Source organism: Primulina eburnea, chromosome 8, assembly GCF_022965805.1.
Source record: "Primulina eburnea isolate SZY01 chromosome 8, ASM2296580v1, whole genome shotgun sequence".
NCBI lineage: Eukaryota > Viridiplantae > Streptophyta > Magnoliopsida > Lamiales > Gesneriaceae > Primulina > Primulina eburnea.
In genome coordinates this window covers 30,376,764-30,394,974 of record NC_133108.1, presented here as the reverse complement: position 1 = coordinate 30,394,974, position 18,211 = coordinate 30,376,764, and the positions used below count along the sequence as shown (strand labels likewise).

General features: G+C 36.1%; 1 protein-coding gene across 3 annotated transcripts; it reads right to left on the bottom strand.

Annotated features, from left to right (window-relative positions):
• Nucleotides 1–483: 483 nt before the first annotated feature.
• On the bottom strand, nt 484–5,619 carry LOC140839374 (telomere repeat-binding protein 5-like). 3 transcript variants are annotated; one of them, XM_073206033.1, is made up of 10 exons: nt 5,153–5,619; nt 4,130–4,226; nt 3,193–4,018; nt 2,941–3,111; nt 2,492–2,554; nt 2,311–2,390; nt 1,894–2,135; nt 1,283–1,609; nt 1,130–1,193; nt 484–884 (listed from the first exon to the last, which is right to left on the bottom strand). In XM_073206033.1, exons 2-10 carry the CDS (start codon nt 4,208–4,210, stop codon nt 714–716), a joined length of 2,025 nt encoding a protein of 674 aa, XP_073062134.1. In that variant the 5' UTR covers nt 4,211–4,226; nt 5,153–5,619; the 3' UTR covers nt 484–713. The 3 variants fall into 3 exon arrangements, with proteins under 3 accessions (XP_073062134.1, XP_073062132.1, XP_073062133.1); XM_073206031.1 differs by having other exon boundaries at nt 4,130–4,270; nt 5,153–5,618; XM_073206032.1 differs by having other exon boundaries at nt 5,111–5,317.
• Between the last annotated feature and the right edge of the window lie 12,592 nt (nt 5,620–18,211).

Sequence of the window (18,211 nt, the reverse complement as noted above, 5' to 3'; positions counted from 1 at the left end):
AAAATTTTTAATTTTTCCACAAAATTCAAGTAGTAAAAAGTACGGTACGTTACAATAATCAAGGTCTTTATCTATATCGTTCACATGTATATACAGATAAAGAATTAACAAATCATGAAATAATGAATTATATTAAAATAAAGATTGTTAATTACAACTGAGTCAATAAAATCTCTAGCCAACAGTTGGACGTCTACTATAACACTGGCATGGTACCAGGCAGGCTTGCAGCAGTATGTCAAAAAATTACAATCGCTACGAGTGCATTAATTCTCAATAAATGTCGAACTAATTAATGAACACCATTGATCTTTATGTAGATCTAACAGAGGATGGATCCCTTCTTTAAATACTCATGTAGACCATTCTTCGTTTTTTTTATGGGACACCTTAAAGAGGTACATCAACATATGATATATTTCAGTGTTTACATAAAGATGCACAACAAATAGACCAAACAGAGATTCGTAAAGAGACTTCAAATCAAAGAATATGATAGACTTTTCCAGCAATAAAATGTTTCTGTTGACAAAGCCCTCATTCTGTCAAACATTTACAATTTTTAAACCAACCAAATTAATCACAAATATAACATGAACTAAGTATATTCTTTTTTTTTTACATAACAAATATTAATCAAATAAAAATAAATATGACAAATGCCGAGCGAGGCAGACTACATACACTTTTATCCTTCTCCGAAATCACTATTTTCAGAGAAGAAGACAGGAATCGAGCTGGGATTTGAGGTGCTGTTTGGCTTGCTGCTGGGACCAGTAAGCATGAGTAGCCAAGACTCTATCCAGTAGTTCTTGGGGGACAGGCTCACCTCGTCTCTGTTGAGGCGATATTCTTGCTGTGTGAACCAGTGTTTTCCACTTATCCTAGGAAATAAAGAGAAAAACCTGGTCAATAAACGTTTCTCCAAACGCACCATTCGGATGAATATGGCGCCACAATTCAGCTTAACCTCGTGTTATCTGAAAAATAGTTCATCGGGCAATCATAAAAGATTTCCATCAAAGTAAACAGTGACCAATGACACATAATACGATAATGTAAATGATCATTCTCGGGTCGCCAAAAAGTCCCATGAGAGACTGGTAGCTATGAATATTAAAAATTTTACCTTCAAATCTACATAAGTCCTGTGCTTTGCACTGTCAAAAGCTTTCAGCTTAACATCACGCCATCTGCAGCAATGCACGTTTGTGTTCACTAACAAGTACGATATCAGCCCTTTTTGAATATATAACAAGTCGAACAGTGTCACCAAACATACCTCCCAGTTCCAAGTTTCTCAACAGCCTGAACTAGAGCTTCCACTTCAGAAACAGTGAAAGGTGTACGAATTCGGCGCTGTGAAGAATCAGATCTCTTAGATTTCTTCAATGGAACCATGGCCAATGCATCTGGTTCCATCTTTGGGACGGGAACAAGTGCTTTTAATTGTGAAGCAGGTTTCTGTAATGACATATCGGGAGAGGACACAACTGAATCACGATCGCATTCTACAAAATTGTTGAAATCATTTCCTGCATGATCTGGCGGAGTATTGAGTTTCCCATGCTGGACGCCATTTTGATTGATACCCCTAGTTGGAGGGTACCTGGTGGAAGTCCCAGCAGACCATTAGCTATTGCAGCCGTTACACATAATTCGAGGCGTAGAAGGCCAATAAGATTAGAACTTGTCCTTATTATAGGAAGTAAAAAAAATGAGCTCCACAGATTATATAAAGCTTTATTGAGCTTGCCAGCTATATGACATTTGTTCTATCTACATTAGGCCAGGTGATATCGCTTTACCAACTTGATCGATGAGGGAAGAAATGCTGAAAATGTGATTGCTCCAGAGATATTAATCTTGAAAGTATAGAAACCAGCGAAATACCTAGAAAGTGGCTGAGGATCGATATGCAGAAGTTGATGAGGTCGTTTATCAGGAATTGATTGTAATAGGGATTGAGAAATGCTGGGTTCGAGAGTAAAACCCAACATATCCATCTCGTTATCCTGAGAAATTCCGATCTGCAACAATGTTATATTGTCGTCTCTAATCATCTTACCATGAAGAAGAACTCCAACCCGTAGTCCACCGCCAAGTATTGCATTCACCGCTTCCATTACTATTTTCTGCAAAATACATGCAATACATAACTGAAACAAGAGGACTTGAATTCTAATACAGAAAAAAAGTAAGACAAGACGAGGTTAGCTAGGAAGATTTTAAAGCATTGATATTTTGTTTGCAAATGATGCATCAGTGTTGAATTCGTCAACTAGAAGAGTTTGGATAAAGTTTAAAAACCTTCAGAGAACCAACAGTTGCAGTTGCTGGTATTTCAATAAACAACTCCGGAACCCTGAAAGATCTGATCTTCAGCTTCACTGAGTCCCAAAAACAATATTTCTGATGAGAATCTGTCAAAAGTTGAGTGCAGACAGATTTTTTATTTAAAAAAAAATTATCCCGTGAAAACCTCTTGTACCTTGGGGATTGCTGGTGTGGAAGGGTGCATGTTCACCAGCTGCAGAACTCTGAGTTTTAATCACTGCATTCAGTGTCAAATTATTTAATCTAAAAATTTTATTAATTCAAGTGTGATCTATATGTCAGTAAATCATTGCATATAACATCATGTGTATCCCTCTAATTTTTGAGTTAAATTCAAACACAATTGAAGCGCAACATGTGCAGCAAGTGAAAAACAAATTATAGATTGAATGTTTGTTGATATACCAAAAATTATAACTTATGCATCATAAATCTTTTAAATAATAAGATAGTTCAAATCCCACAATTGGATAAACGAACATGAAAAACAAGGCCAATAGCTGCTATACCAAAAACAACAAAGATTTTCATCATTCAAAATGTATTTCTCATCTTCCATGATTATGCAAGGAGTGTCTTTTAAGGGGTTGGGGCAGAAATTACCTCGTTGAGACAGTGTCCGATGAGAGCCTAGTGTACCTCCACTGTTGCCTTTATCAGAGTTAGACATTGAGCTACATTCATAAAACTTCCTCTTTTTGAAAGGATAGTCCCTCGGTGACCTCTGTCTTTTAAAACTTTTCTTACCGGTAAGGTTTTTAAATCTTCCCGTATCTGAAAACATGAAGTCCCAACTTTAATACACAGTACAATTACCTAGTCAAAGCAAAATAAATAATTAAACAGCTGACTCACCAGCGTTACATCTTTCATCATCCTTTACAGGCGGAGCTACTTTATAAGGCCTAGATGCTAGCAACTTCCTAATTTTACTATCTCCAATGCGTGGTGATGGCCTAAACGTTTTAATTCTGATTCGGGGTTCAGTGCAAACAGAAGAATTATCGTCATCATCTCTACAAACTAACTTTATTGTGTCCCAATTATCAGGAGCAGAACCACAAGGAGAGTGGTCCCTGCCAAAGAGAAGCTTTTTGCCATCAACAGAGTTTACTAATCCGGAAGGCTTTTTGTCACAAGCTACTGGATGGCACAAATCAAGTCCATTACATGTCGACAAATTTGGAGTAATTGAAGATTCCATTTTTACATGTTTCCTAATTTCATCCTCAGATCCACTATCAGTAAATTTCCTACAAGCTGAAGAATCAGGATTTACCACCGGTGTAAAAATTCCAAGTCGTAGCTTGCAATCATCACTAGCCAAATGTTCAGTAGAACTATTCTTTTCAAAGCAATTAGATGTCGTTATCTCGGATACAGGCCTTGAGACTGGGTCATTTTGAGACAAAATTGCGTTGGGATTTTCTGTGATAAGATTGGGGAACGGCAAATTTGTTTCATAGGAATCTTGATCACAAGATTTTTCTTCTACAGGATTATTTTCAGTTTTTTCTTCTTTCCCAGCCGAACCTTCAACAAGTTGCTCCTTTATGGAAAAAGAATTTAACAAGGGCGGAGAGCTTCCCTTTTCCAACAGTAACTTTCCCGCTACTGTAGCCAATAAATCAAATGCACACATGTGTCGGTCATCCTCTTTTCTCTTAAACAAGCACCTCCTCTAAAACAAGTTTTAATGAAATGAAATGAGTACATACCCCGGAAATGAGTACATACCCCAGAGAAAAAGGGAATATCACAATAACAGGATCCAAGTAAAGTTGATAATTACCCTGATAGATCTAGCAGCTCGTGGAGTAGGAGGCACCTGATAGCCATTGAAACCATAGTCTAACCTCTTTTGCAACACCATAACTCAGAAATCATATCTGGGATAATTCATAACAATGAGAGCATCGGCATTTTCGCCTTCCTGACAGTGCAGACCATGAGTTAGCTAGCAACAAGAGCAGCGATGTGAACACAATATTTTTTTTTACTTTTTATTCTTGCCATTTGTAATTTAACATGGCAATATCTAACAATAGAGACCAAAGAAAATAATTGCAGGAAATCAAGAAAAGTTCGTTTTAACTCTGGATCATCCATTATTAGAAAACACCAAAATATGCACATAATTCCTGGTGATAGCTTTACAAATTCTCATGACTTGTAAGGAAAACCAAAAGGTCATCAAGAAAATCCAACCGTGCGAATGTTGTAACTTAATTTTTAATCCAACAGGATTCAACAGCTTAAATATTATTCAAACACATTGCTGTCTGAATATCATGTACACAAACATAGGAAACGGCTCAAGATTTAAAAATAATAGTTATTTAAAGGATAACTTTAAACATTTGATATAGTTAAACATCAGTTGCAATCCTCAAAACTAGGTAGAACCCACAGAGGGAAAAATGCAAAACGAATGCCATAATTTATCTGGGTAGATCGAAGAAAGAAACAAAATAGGTTCTTTTGGCTATAATAAATCATTTTCTCGTCCATAATGGCAAGAAAATTTGCCATGCATCCCGATAAAAACAACTGATAAAGGAATTCCACAGAGCATATGTAACAATAAGCACAAAATGATGTAATCAGTCAAATAAAAATAAAATAAAATAAAGGACTGCATGCAAATGACTGAACGATCCATTCAAATGATCTGAAACTTCTTTTAAAGCCAATCATATGGACCCTTTAAATAAATCCAACTTCAATCCACAAATTTAACAATTCAAGTATTTAAACCAGACTACAGCTTTACCAATCTAACATATCAAAGGACCAAGAATTTGAATCATTTCACCTTCAAACAACCAAATTTTCTTCAGGCCACCATAGATTTCATCCAAATCCCGCTAAATTTCCTTTTACCCTGCAGGATTCTCCTATAAATTACACTCGCAACAACGCAAGATCAGATCTTTTTCACCTTGAAAGCAGAAATCTCAGAGAAGAATCTGAATTTCCCAATCCCATTACCCAAATCCTCTAACCCATCCTACATCTGAAGAGAACAAGAAACAAAAACGTATAAAAAACAATGGAACAAAGAAAGTAATTTCCTGGTGGTAAAAGATAGCCAGAACCCTTTGAAAACCACGCCATACATCATTGCTTAAACCCCAGCTCTTATACCATTGATCCATGTCACCTAATCTATCGGTAGACTCTCCATAACTCACCGGCTACAGAAGGTGGCGGTAAAAAAACTGCCTAAAGACCTGTTCTTCTGTGGGCCATAGAAGAAGTGAGATTCTGCCACGTGGCGTGGTCAGACTTCGAGTTTCCATTTCTTTCTTGTGGGTTTAAAATAAGGTTGCTTTTTAAAGTAAGTTTTCCTAAGCCAATGGAGTCCGAGTAGTGAGGAGGTCTGAATAAATGTCCTAACAAAATTTGCAACTAATTAAGGTTTTTTTGCCTTAAAACTCACCAAAATAATGCCCAACCAAGAATATCTTTGGTTTAACTAAAACTTAGCAAATTAAATCTCTATGCATCCAAAAAGCATTAACACACTTGTAAGCATGGGAATAATAAACATTTGAGTTAATTAATCTGATGAATATCTCGCAACTTTAAATTGCTTGTATTATGTTTAATCTATACTATATTATGAAGTGTGAGATACTTAAAATAATTAATTTTGGTGTCATTGTTTGTTTTAAAATTTATATATATTAATAAAATGCTAAAACTTTAATGAAAATCGTTGTAGTTCAGTAGATAGAGTCTTTATTCTCTAAGCATCAAGTTTGCAGGTTTAATTCTTCTTAGCTCTTTTTTTTCCTTTCTTTTTTCTATTTATTTTTTAAAATTCATATATCAAAATGACAGTGTAGTCTCTCAATATTTTTTATAATTACATTTTGATCCTTAATATAAACAAAAAAGAATTATAAAAAAATATTATATAAGCACACAACACATGCGTCGATGCACTAGCTATATATAAATTATTTAGTATAATCACCAATTATCGAAATTTATCTCTAATTAGAATCATTGAAAAGTGTTTATTAGGTTTGTTGATGAGGTTACACGTGCCTCAATTAAATTATAACTAGTGTATCGATGCACGAGTTTTGTGCATGTACAATATTTTTTGTAATTCATTGGTTTATATTTAAAATGAGGATTAAAATATAATTATAAGAAATTGTGAAGGACTACATTGCAATTTTTATATATGAATTTAAATAATAAATATAAAAATTAAATGAAAAAAGATCCAAGTAGGAATTAAACCCGCAACCTTATAATTAGGAAACAAAGACTCTATCTGGTGAGTTACATGTGACTTGCATTAAAGTTTTATCACTTTATTAATATATATTAAAATAGACCATGACGCAAAAAATTAATTACTTAAGTTTCTCAAACTTAATAATATAATATAGATGTCAAGGGTTAATAACATTGGAATTTCAACCAAAGCTCATCTTTAAATGGATTATCTGCCCAATCGGATGGAAAAGCTTTATCCTACGTGGAAAAATCACAGCCCTCTATTAGGCATTTTTTTCACTGCAATATAAATAAAAAATGCACATGTTTCAATTAAGATTAAGTACTTATGAATTTCTCCCAGCACCCCAACAAAAATCATCGCTCATCCCTAACGAATATATATAAGGCCGCATGTCCGCGAAAGATCAGTGGAATTAACAATAATCCCCCCGAGCAAAGCCATCGGTTCTCCCCTCTGACAAAACTCATTTGTTCGCTCAGACAGAACCATATCGGCTCCCCGACCCCGACCACTAGCGATGCACGGCAACAAGGAAAGGTGATAGATACGAGAAACCGAGAAGCAAGACACTGGTTGCACAAGAACACTGACATTTAGTGAGATAAGAATGCTATTTTTTCTAAGTTCAAGTCTAGTTATTAAGACATGTGGAACAATATTTTTGTGTGATGAAAATTCTATGTTTGAAATAAATTTACTGAAACAATATGACTAAGCGTTGGATCTATGGTATGAGCCGATCTTCTTTTTTTATGTTTAACTTTTATCTTCGTGATATGTTAGTCGTGCACAAAGTTCATGCCGATTTTTTTGTTGCTGGGAATTATATATCAAATTATGAGATTAATTGTGTTTACTAGACAGAAAATATTTAAGTATATAAGACCAACATTAAATGTGTTTATTGGCAGAAGATTGTTTGGTATATAAGGAATCGAATTGAATACTTAAGGGTAAAACAAATACCATTAGACTAAAGTTAAGAACTGTTTATATCAATTTATTTATCATATTATTGTTGACAAATTATGTCACACCAATAACTCAATGTATATTTGTTCAGAACACAAAATAATCGAATTGAGTATTTAAGAGGAAAAACATGTATCATTTGACTAAAACTAGGTATTTTTTATTTCAATATCGATATCATCTTGTTACTGACAAATAATGTCATATCAGTCTATCTCTTAGAATCTGACATGATCCACTGGTACTTTTTCGATCAAGCTTCCACCCTACATAGTCTACATATGAATATCCAACTAAATTGAAAGAAAAATATTTATCATACCATAAGCCCACATTTTGTGTGCTTTTCAGATATTTAAGAATACGCTTAGCAGATAAATAATGAGATTGCTTATGATTAGACTAAAACCAAGCACACATACAAACAACAAAAATAATATCAGGTCGACTGGAAGTTAGATACAATAAAGAACCTATTAGTCCTCGATACATGATTACCTCAACTGATATTCTCCTTTAATCTTTGTCTAGTTTAAATGTACACACATCTTGTACTCATAACTGGTTGATGAGAAGGTCTTCGAACTAAGTCTCTGACATAATTTCTAGTAAACAATTGAGCTCTTCTTGCAAATCTTCAATCCAGCTACTATCTATTAGAGCTTCATCAATATTTTTAGTTTCAATATTAGAAATAAATGCAACATGTAAAAACTGATTTATCATATTTCCTTTGGTTCTTATAAGGGAAGTTGGTTTGCCTATTACCAAGTCAGGTGAATGAATCTTGTTCCATTTGTAATATGGTTCATCATTGTTTTTCTGTAGAACTAGATCAATAGGTTTGACTTCAGTTGGTTTCAGATCATTTGAGATGACATCAGTCGAGATCTCATAAGTTCTTTGTGCATCATCAAATTGGTCAATTAGAGCATCATCTTGTCCAACTAGTTGATCAAACAACTCAGTTTCTGGGGATTGAAGTGTTCTTTTGTTGATATGAACTTCATCCTCACTTTCATCATCCAGTCCTCACTTTTATCATCCAGACTAATTTATTCAAATAGATTGTCTAGTCTAGCTGGGTCAGTAGGTTGGTCAGTCAACACTTTTTTTCATCAAACACAATATGCACATATTCTTCAATATTTACAGTTTTTTTAAAATACTTTATAAGATTTTCTAACTGGATAGATTTGCTAACTGGAGAATATCCAAGAAATATACCTTCATATGTCGTCACATCAAATGCAGTCAGATGATTTTACCATAGTTGTTGATAAAACATTTGCAAGTAAAATATTTGAAGTAGGATACACATGTTGCTTGCCATGCTAGATCTCATATAGTGCTTTCAATTTTTCTTGTTAATCATTGATCCGTTCTAAGTATAGTATGAATTGTTCACTGCCTCAGCACAAAATCTATGAGAAATTCCAGAATCAGCAAGCATTGTTCTAGCAGTCTCTTTAAGGTTTAAGGCTCCTATTCATTCTCTCAGCAACTCCATGTTTCTGATGTGTTCTAGCTTTTGAGTACTCATGCTTGATTCCATGATTTTCTAAAATGGTAGACAAAGTTCGATTGAATAATTCGGTTCCTTTATCGGATCTGATTTTTTCAACCTTTTTTATTTTTCATTTAAAAGTCTTTTGAAAATCTTAATCAGTTGAGCAACAGTTGTTCTTTTGATTTTTTAAAAAATACCCAAGTAAACCTTGAGAAATCATCAACAATAACTAGAGCATACTTCATTACCCCTAAACTCATGACTAGTATAGGACTAAACAAGTCCATATGCGGCAGTTATAAGATTTGATTTGATAAGTTACACCATTTATCCTTAAAAGATGATCTAACTTGCTTCCAAAACTAACAAGTTGAACAATTTGTCTTCGAAAAATTCAGCTTTAGGCAAACCAGTGACCAAGCCACATTTGCTCAGATTAACAATGGCCTTGAAATTTAAATGATTTAACTTCTTGTACCACAACCAGTTATTTAGTAAGTTTGAAGCAATGAAGCACATTGGTTCACTCAGTTGAGTAGTCTAACTGACTTTGTAATTATTGCCACGCCTGTCACCTATCATTATAATGGATAAAGAAGTATCTTTGACATTACAATTATGCTTACTAAACTCAACTGAACAGCCATGATCACACAACTGGCTTATGTTAATCAAATAATATTTGAGATTTTCAACAGGTAGTATATCTTCAATGATAATGTTAACATGGATAATCTTAACCTTACTCATGGTACTACCTTAAGAAGCATCTCCAAATGTGATTTTGGGTCCAGAACATTGGATCATCATTTAGCTCATTTCCTGTGACTTGCAATAAAAAACTTTTGGTCATCATTTCTACTTGGGTCAAGATTGGATTAGTCCTTTTGGAACCCAAACTTGGATCAGTCTAACTACCCGACCATTTAATGTTTATCGAAGTGATTGTGCATTAACTGGTCTGCACTGTGTTCTGTGTGCAGTAGAAACCATATATTGTTTACCTTTTCCAACGTCATTCGTCAGCTTATAAGTCTTTTAACAGGTTTGCATTAGTATCACTGGTCTTGCCTTTCATTAAGTTATGCCTAGCAAAACTAGATTGGTTGGGTATCCAGATAGGCTTAGCATTTGAACTTTCAGTCATATAACAAACACCAATGATGCGACCATGATAGGCCAAGCTCCAAGAAAGGCATGGGATCCTTTAGATTTGCTGGAGGGACCAATCACGATAGGACGCCTGAAGAAATTCAAGAAAACATTGCATGGGCTTATGAGCAATCAAGAAAGGCTTACAAGCGAGGTGCAAAGTTCCGAAGGGTTCATAATGCATGAGAGTAAGTTTGGGAGTCATAGGAACATTATTGAAGTGTTAAATGATGCGGAGTCTAGAAGCTTCGGGGCATAAGCGGCCAAATCTTACTGCCCGAGCACCACACTTACTGTCCAAGAAGAAAATTTCCAGAACACCTCGTGCTCGAGCGGTCAAATCCGCCCGAGCGCCAAATGTCCAGGAACCTCGGCGCTCGGGCGGTAGCCCGAGCGATAAGATCCTACCGCCCGAGCGCGGCCTGCTGCGAGAAAAGTCTTTTTTTCCTTGATTAGAGTCCTAATTATTTTGGCAACTAGATATTGATATCTTTTGAGTATATAAACATATTTTGCACGAATTTTTGAACACAATTAAGATTATTCATTGATAGAATATATTTTTCTTGAGTTTTCTCTCAAACAATTAAAGCTTTTCGCTTTGTATCAAAAATCAAACTTATCAAAATTTATGCTTCGTGGCGTTTGTCGATCGTTTCTCACGCGAATTGTCAAAGACGAGTTCTTTGAAAGTTCGTTCAAGTGTCGATTGTTTTCTTTTGATTTATTTGTTGCTAAGCTTGTCATAGTTTAGAGATGAATATCACATAATACTTGATTCAAAATTTCGGGACAACACAACACGAATCCCTTTTAACGTTATTGAATTGAGGGAGTGGTTCGATTAATCATGTTTGCTTTTCGTTCGTACGAGTATTCATATCATTTGGTAGCAGAGCTTAGGCTTATTGAATTCAAGTAAGTTTATCTCTATATTATCTCGTTCTATTATCAGATCTTTTTATTCTTTCGTTCATTTTTCAGAGCTGTTTTTGTTCTATTGTCCTTCATCAGTTTCTCGAATTTTGGTGACTTTTTTAATGGATTTTCGAGTAGCACTCAGCGAAATTGATTTTTAATTAAATTTCAAAATTTGGCAATTATTTTGTTTGGTATTTTGATCTATTCCCTTTTGAGAGTCATATTCAATAGTATCTTACAGTAAAAAAATAATTAAATTATATTTTCTTCTTTTCTACACAGTCTAAGTCAGTCGATCACAATTTTTCACGAGTTGAAATTGATTGTTTGATATACACAAATACTAAGCTTGAGCACCTTGAGGGAACTCTCGAATTTGAGTGAAAATACTCGAGTGTGAGTGAATTTCTTTGGAGTGACTAGTGAGTATTTGAAGTGAGAAAAAAAAAGAGAGGAAAGACGAGTGAATTTTTTCTTTGGAGTGACCGTGAGAATTTGGGTGAGGAATATTCTATTTTATTTCTACTAACGTTTCTTGCAGGTACAATATCCGAAAGAAAAATTGAGAAGGAGGTAGGGGATAGGTTGTACCAAAGGTTGTCTAAGGTTCAAATAGAGGCGTTGTTCATTCATTTCACTAGGATGATGAGGACCGAGTTGGAGCCATTACATGAGCGGTTGAGTAGGCTTGAAGTCAGTAATAGTGAAGATAAATCTAAGCTTAAAGACTTGGGTAGAGGAGAAGAAGAGGATGAATATGATTTGGGAAGAGACGAGGAGAGCCAAAAAGAAAATTGGGGTCGGAACAGACGAGGTAGAGGATTTCGTAAAGGAAGAAGAAAAGCCGTACGAGGCAGATACAATCACGGGAATAAGGAAGATTGTAACATGGATAGTATGAAGATGAAGATTCCATCGTTCCATGGGAAAAATCTGACCCTGAGGCATATTTAAAGTGGGAAAATAGGGTAGAGTTTGTGTTTGAATGCCACCACTACTCCGAAAAAAAGAAGGTTACGTTGGCGGTGGTTGAATTTCTAGACTATGCTCTCATTTGGTGGGATCAGCTAGTGACAAATAGGAGGAGGTATAATGACCGACCCGTTGAGACTTGGGATGACAAGAAAAGGGTCATGAAGAAGAGGTTTGTGCTCAATCACTACTATAGGGAGATGTTTAAGAGGCTACAAAATTTGAGACAGGGAGTGAAAAGTGTCGAGGGCTACTATAATGAGTTGGAAGTAGTCATGATTAGGGCAAATATAGAGGAGGATAGCAAGGCGATGATGGATCGTTTTCTTTGTGGTTTGAACAAGGAGATTCAAGATCAAGTGGAGCTTAGGCACTACTTGGATCTAGACAAGATGGTGCAAATGGTGATAAAGGTGTAGCAACAACTCAAGAGGAGAGGAGTTGGCCGCACCACTCAAGTGGGGAATGCATCAACATCTTGGCGTTCCAAAGTTGTTAAACATGAAGAAGGCAAAGTGGTGGCCAAGCCCAAAGTAGACATGAAGCAGGAGGCGCCAAAACAAGGAGTGCAAGGTAAATCTGAAACTCCACTTAATCGTTCTAGGGATATTAAATGTTTTAGGTGTCAAGGAGTTGGTCATATTTCTAGCCAATGTCCTAATAAGAGTGTAATGATATTGAATGGCTATGGTGAATATGAGTCTCAAAGTGAGGGTGATGACGAGGGTGGTGACGATGGGATGCCTGTGTTAGAGGATCCTGATGAGGGATATGAAGCGGTTGTAGGTGAAGCACTAGTGACTAGGCGGATCATGAGTGCCCAAGTTAAGGAGGAGGAGACTAATCAAAGAGAGAACTTATTCCGTACTAGGTGTTTTGTAAATCAAAAGGTTTGCAACTTTATCATAGATGGGGGAATTTGTACTAATGTGACTAGTGTTGAGATGGTGGAGAAGTTGGGTTTAGCTACCTTGAAGCATTCTCAAACATATAGGTTTCAATGGTTGAATGATTGTGTGGAAGTGAAGGTTAATAGACAAGTTTTAGTTGCATTTTCAATTGGGAAGTATGTTGATGAGGTATTGTGTGATATGGTGCCAATGCATGCTTGTCATATTTTTCTAGGTAGGCCATGGCAGTATGATAAGCAAGTGAGTCACGATGGGTTCAAGAATATGTATTCATTTGTATTGAAGAAGGAACCCATTGTATTGCTTCCATTGTCACCAAAGCAAGTTTTGGAGGACCAATTAAAAAAAAAAGAATAGAGATGAGACCGAAAAAAAGAGTGAACGAAAAAGTAAGATGACATTTGAGAGAAAAAATGAAATGGCTAAATAAAAGAGTGAGATGGCCATACAAAAGAAAAAATAAAGTGAGAAGAAAGAAAATGAGAGGGAAGAAGCAAAAAAAGAAAACATATATGGCTCAAAAGAGTGAGTTGAAACAAATATTGCACATACATGATTCATTTGCGTTGATTCTTTATAAAGAGATAATCTTTAACGCAAATAAAATTGTTGGGTCCCTTTCGAACATCGTTGTTTCAATTTTGCAGAAGTTTGATGATATATTTCCGGATGAGCAATCTCAAGAACTACCACCATTGAGGAGAATTGAGCATCAAATTGATTTTGTGCTCGGGAGTGCATTGCCAAACCGCCCAGCTTATAGAAACAATACGGAGGAGACTAAGGAGCTTCAACAGCAGGTAAGTGAGTTGTTAGATAGGGTTTTTGTGCGTGAGTCCATGTCTCCTTGTATTGTACTTGTTTTATTAGTTCCTAAGAAAGATGGCTCATGGCATATGTGTGTGGATTGTAGAGCAATCAATAACATCACCATTAAGTATAGGCATCCTATACCTAGACTAGATGATATGTTAGATGAGTTTCATGGTGCATGTATTTTCAGCAAAATTGATTTAAAGAGCGGTTATCACCAAATAATAATGAGGGTAGGTGATGAGTAGAAAACGGCGTTTAAGACCAAATACGGGATATATGAGTAGATGGTAATGCTTTTTGGCTTAACTAACGCTCCTAGCCCTTTATGAGGTTAATGAACCATGTTTTGTGTGCTCACATAGGGAAATTTGTTGTGGTCTACTTTGATGATATCATAGTATATAGCAAAAATTTGGAAGAGCATGTTGAACACTTAAAGTTAATTACACTTCGAGCGGAGATTTTGTATGTTAACTTAGAGAAATGTGATTTTCGTACTAGCAAGCTTATCTTTCTTGGTTTTGTGGTAAGATCACAGGGGATACAAGTGGATGAGGACAAGATAATTGCTATTTCAGATTGGCCAACGCCTACTTGAAAAGTCTGACCTTTTTATTGCTTTAAAAGTACTAGATTTTTTTTTTCCTATCTCTAATTTTTGTCCATAAAAATATTTGTATAAATTATTTTGCCATTTAAAATAGAACATCCACCAACTAGCATCAAAAAACTAGTGAAACAGTCTTGAAGATAAAATCGTCTACTGTTTTACCAAACTAAAAAAAACAATAATTTGAAAAGTAAAGCCCATACTAAACCTCTCAAAAATCTCTCAAAATCATAAATAAATAGTCTTAAAAATCTTTAACTTAAATCAGTAATCATAAAGCGTAATGCGGAAAAGTAGCTCTGATCCTCGGGTTGTGTGCACCGACAATCCAGTAGGATCATCCATCAAGACCTCCATCAAACTCACCTGCATCCATCACACCTAATGAGTCTAAAGACTCAACACACCATCATCTTTATAGCAAATAATATATATAAAACCACATGCAACAGTGAAAATACTTTTAGGTAAAAATAACATTTCATGATATGCATAAATAAACTTAATCTTTTTCCTTATCAAGATATGAAAGCATTTTAACATGATCATAAACATTTTCCTTTTCCTTTTGTTGAATTCAGATCGTTAATTGTGACTTTCCTGATCATGATCATGAGGGTCGATGGATCCATCTACGTATAACCACAGTACTGGGCGGCGGGGGACACCAGCAACACTCTCACGGGTCAACTGGGCCCTGGCCTATCATGATTCATATAGAAATACGATCGTCGGGGCTCCCTCTGGGGCATTTTCCCATAAATGGGCTCCCTCTGGGGCATTTTACCCTCACGACATTCCCATACTTCCGTTACCACATATCCGTTACCACATATTCGCAATGATGGAAACACGATTGTCGGGATCCCACTGGGACCATAACCCTCACGACGTCGCCAACATTAACGAATTAGTCACAATCACTTCACATCCTTCCACATTTTTTCATTCACATCACTTTGAAAAAATCATGAATAATATTTACATTTTTCATTTTTGAAACCAAGCATGCAACATGTATTTTAAATGTCTTCTTAAATCATAAAAATCATTTATACATTTAAAAATCATATTTTAATCATGAACAATTCATAAACATTTAAAAATAATCGTAATTTCATAAAAACAACATTTAGGGCACTGCCATGACCTTTACTAATTTCTAGGTGTAAAAAGACCGTTTTACCCCTAGACTCGACATTTTAAAATTTCGAATTTTTCCTTGTTTCATGACTCTAACATGTCCCAAATAATTATTTAAGCTTACATGAATTTTTTCATAATTTTATTCAGCTTAATTATTGGACTTTTTCATTTATCTTTAAATAATTGTTTTGACGGTGTTTTTAATCTCGAAAATTCCCAAACTTTAATATAAAATTCCTAATATTCTAAATTTAGTCTTTTTATATTATTTTAGCCCTTATGGACCACGACTCGACCCCCGTGAGCCGTTTTCCAATTTTTATTTATTTTAAAACCCTATTTGACACATGAATTTCAACCCCGAGCCAACTTCCGATTTTCACGAGTTACCCCCGAGCCATATTGATCCAAAACTTGACCAACACCCTAAATCAACATATTGGACCCTTAGTACACCAAGAAACCCACCCCAAAGCAAAAAACGAAGGTCCCCTCTACTGCCCATAAGCTGGTCGAGACTTTCATCTTTTATGGACTCTACGTTTGTTATGTTATGGGCCTAGCCGACGACCCTAGCCATGACCCAGCGTGTTGTGCACCACCTTAGGACCCTAGTGAACCACCCTTGCCCAGACCGTGCCCCGCAACAAGCCCCTGAACCCCCTGTAGCCGCGCAAGACAGCACAGCTGTGGGCTGCTTTCTTTTTCTCGGGTAGAGTCCTAACTCGGCTAGGACTCTTTCCCAGCCCTGAGCGTGAGTCCTAGCTTGGCTAGGACCCCCCCCCCCCCCCCAAGACTCACGCATGATCCTGGCTAGCCCTTTGAATGAGCCAACCAAGCCCTAACCCCTGCACAACCAAAAAAAAACCGAGCCCCATGCTTGACAGCACTTCTCGGTTCCTGCATGTTTCTTGTTTCCTTATTCTTTCATGGTTACCACCGATTTCTGTGAGGTGTGTGGGACTCTAAAACAAGTATAATCCTTAACTAATCATACCTAGACATCATGGCAGCCCCTTAGTATCATAAAAATCGTGAATCATGGCATGCTATGAGATGTATAAATCGTGAAAACAGAAAACAAAGGCAGCATAGTTTCGGTGCTTCATGCTTCGTACGAACCGACTTTAAAAATATATATATGACATGATGGACGAGAAAAGGAAGATTAAGGTGTGCCTTTGCGTTATATACGCTCGAATATCCGTTGACGTCGAAGAACGGGAGACGACTATGGCTTCTACCTTGCTTGTTGCTTTCGAAGATCCTCCTTCCAAGAGATGTGTGTGCTGCCGTGAGTGTATGAGAGGGGTGCGGAGTTTTTCAGAATGAAAAGAGGGTGGCCGATTGTCTCTTGATGCTAGAATAGGGTTTTGGAATTTTTAACACATTAAATACTAATTTATTTACTAAGTAGGCTTTAGGCCTATCAAGCCATAGAATTTAAGCCCATTAGTTTTAATTTGGATAAAAATAATAACAATGTTTTTCTTCAATTAAATATGTGAATTTATTAGCCGGGTTGCCAAAAAGTTCGTATTTTAGTTGAAAAATCAATACAGATAAAATTTATGTCCCGGCGTATAAAATCACCTCAAAACCCCTTTATTTTCAAAAATACTAAAAATCATCGACCATCTTTTAAATAATGAAAAATAATTATTTAATAAAAATATTTTACATTTTCTTCAGCCATCGGTCCCCGTTCCTCGATCGTCGCTTGAATATTCCTTGAAAATATCATTTTATGCATGATGACAATAAAAATCTCATTTAACAAATAAAAAAATATGTCACCTAATTAATTAGCAGTTAAAATCAATTAATTACTCAGTTTTCATTATTTCCTAAATTCGCATGCAGTTGGATTACGTCGTCTTAATTTTGGACCTTACAATTCCTCCCCCCTTAAATAAAATTTCGTCCTCGAAATTAGAACTTACCGAATAAATCAGGGTAGCGACTCTTCAGGTCTCTCTCGGTTTCCCAAGTAGCTTCCTCTTCCGAGTGATTCAGCCACTTGACTTTGACCATTGGAATGACTGTGTTACGCAATCGCCTTTCTTGTCTTGCCAAAATCTGGACGGGTCTTTCTTCATATGTCATATCTGGAGTTAGTTGAAGAGGTTCGTAATTAAGCACATGTGACGGATTCGACATGTACTTCTGCAGGATCGAAATGTGAAACACATTGTGAACTCCTGCAAGCGCTGGTGGCAATGCCACTCTATAAGCTAGTGTCCCAATCCTCTCCAAAATCTCGAACGGACCTGTAAATCTTTGACTAATCTTGCCTTTCTTGCCAAAGCGCATAACACCCTTCATGGGTGCTATCTTTACAAACACATGGTCGCCCACTGCAAACTCTAAGTCCCTTCGTCTTTTGTCCGCATAGCTCTTTTGTCGGCTTTGTGCAGTCTTCATTCTGTCACAAATTTTGACTACAAGCTCGGCTGTTTCTTCAATTACATCAGGACCAATATCTCTTCTTTCCCCAACCTCGTCCCAATGAATAGGATATCTCCATTTTCTTCCATAGAGTGCCTCAAATGGAGCCATCCCGATTGATGATTGATAGCTGTTATTGTAGGTGAACTCCACTA

Bases quoted from the DNA above. Each gene is read 5' to 3' on its own strand.
- LOC140839374 (XM_073206033.1), bottom strand. From the start codon at position 4,210: ATGGTGTTGCAAAAGAGGTTAGACTATGGTTTCAATGGCTATCAGGTG. The intron at 3,112-3,192 runs GTGAGTCAGCTG...TCATGTTTTCAG, and splicing joins TGATGAAAGATGTAACGCTG to ATACGGGAAGATTTAAAAAC. The intron at 2,555-2,940 runs GTAATTTCTGCC...CACTGAATGCAG, and splicing joins TCGGACACTGTCTCAACGAG to TGATTAAAACTCAGAGTTCT.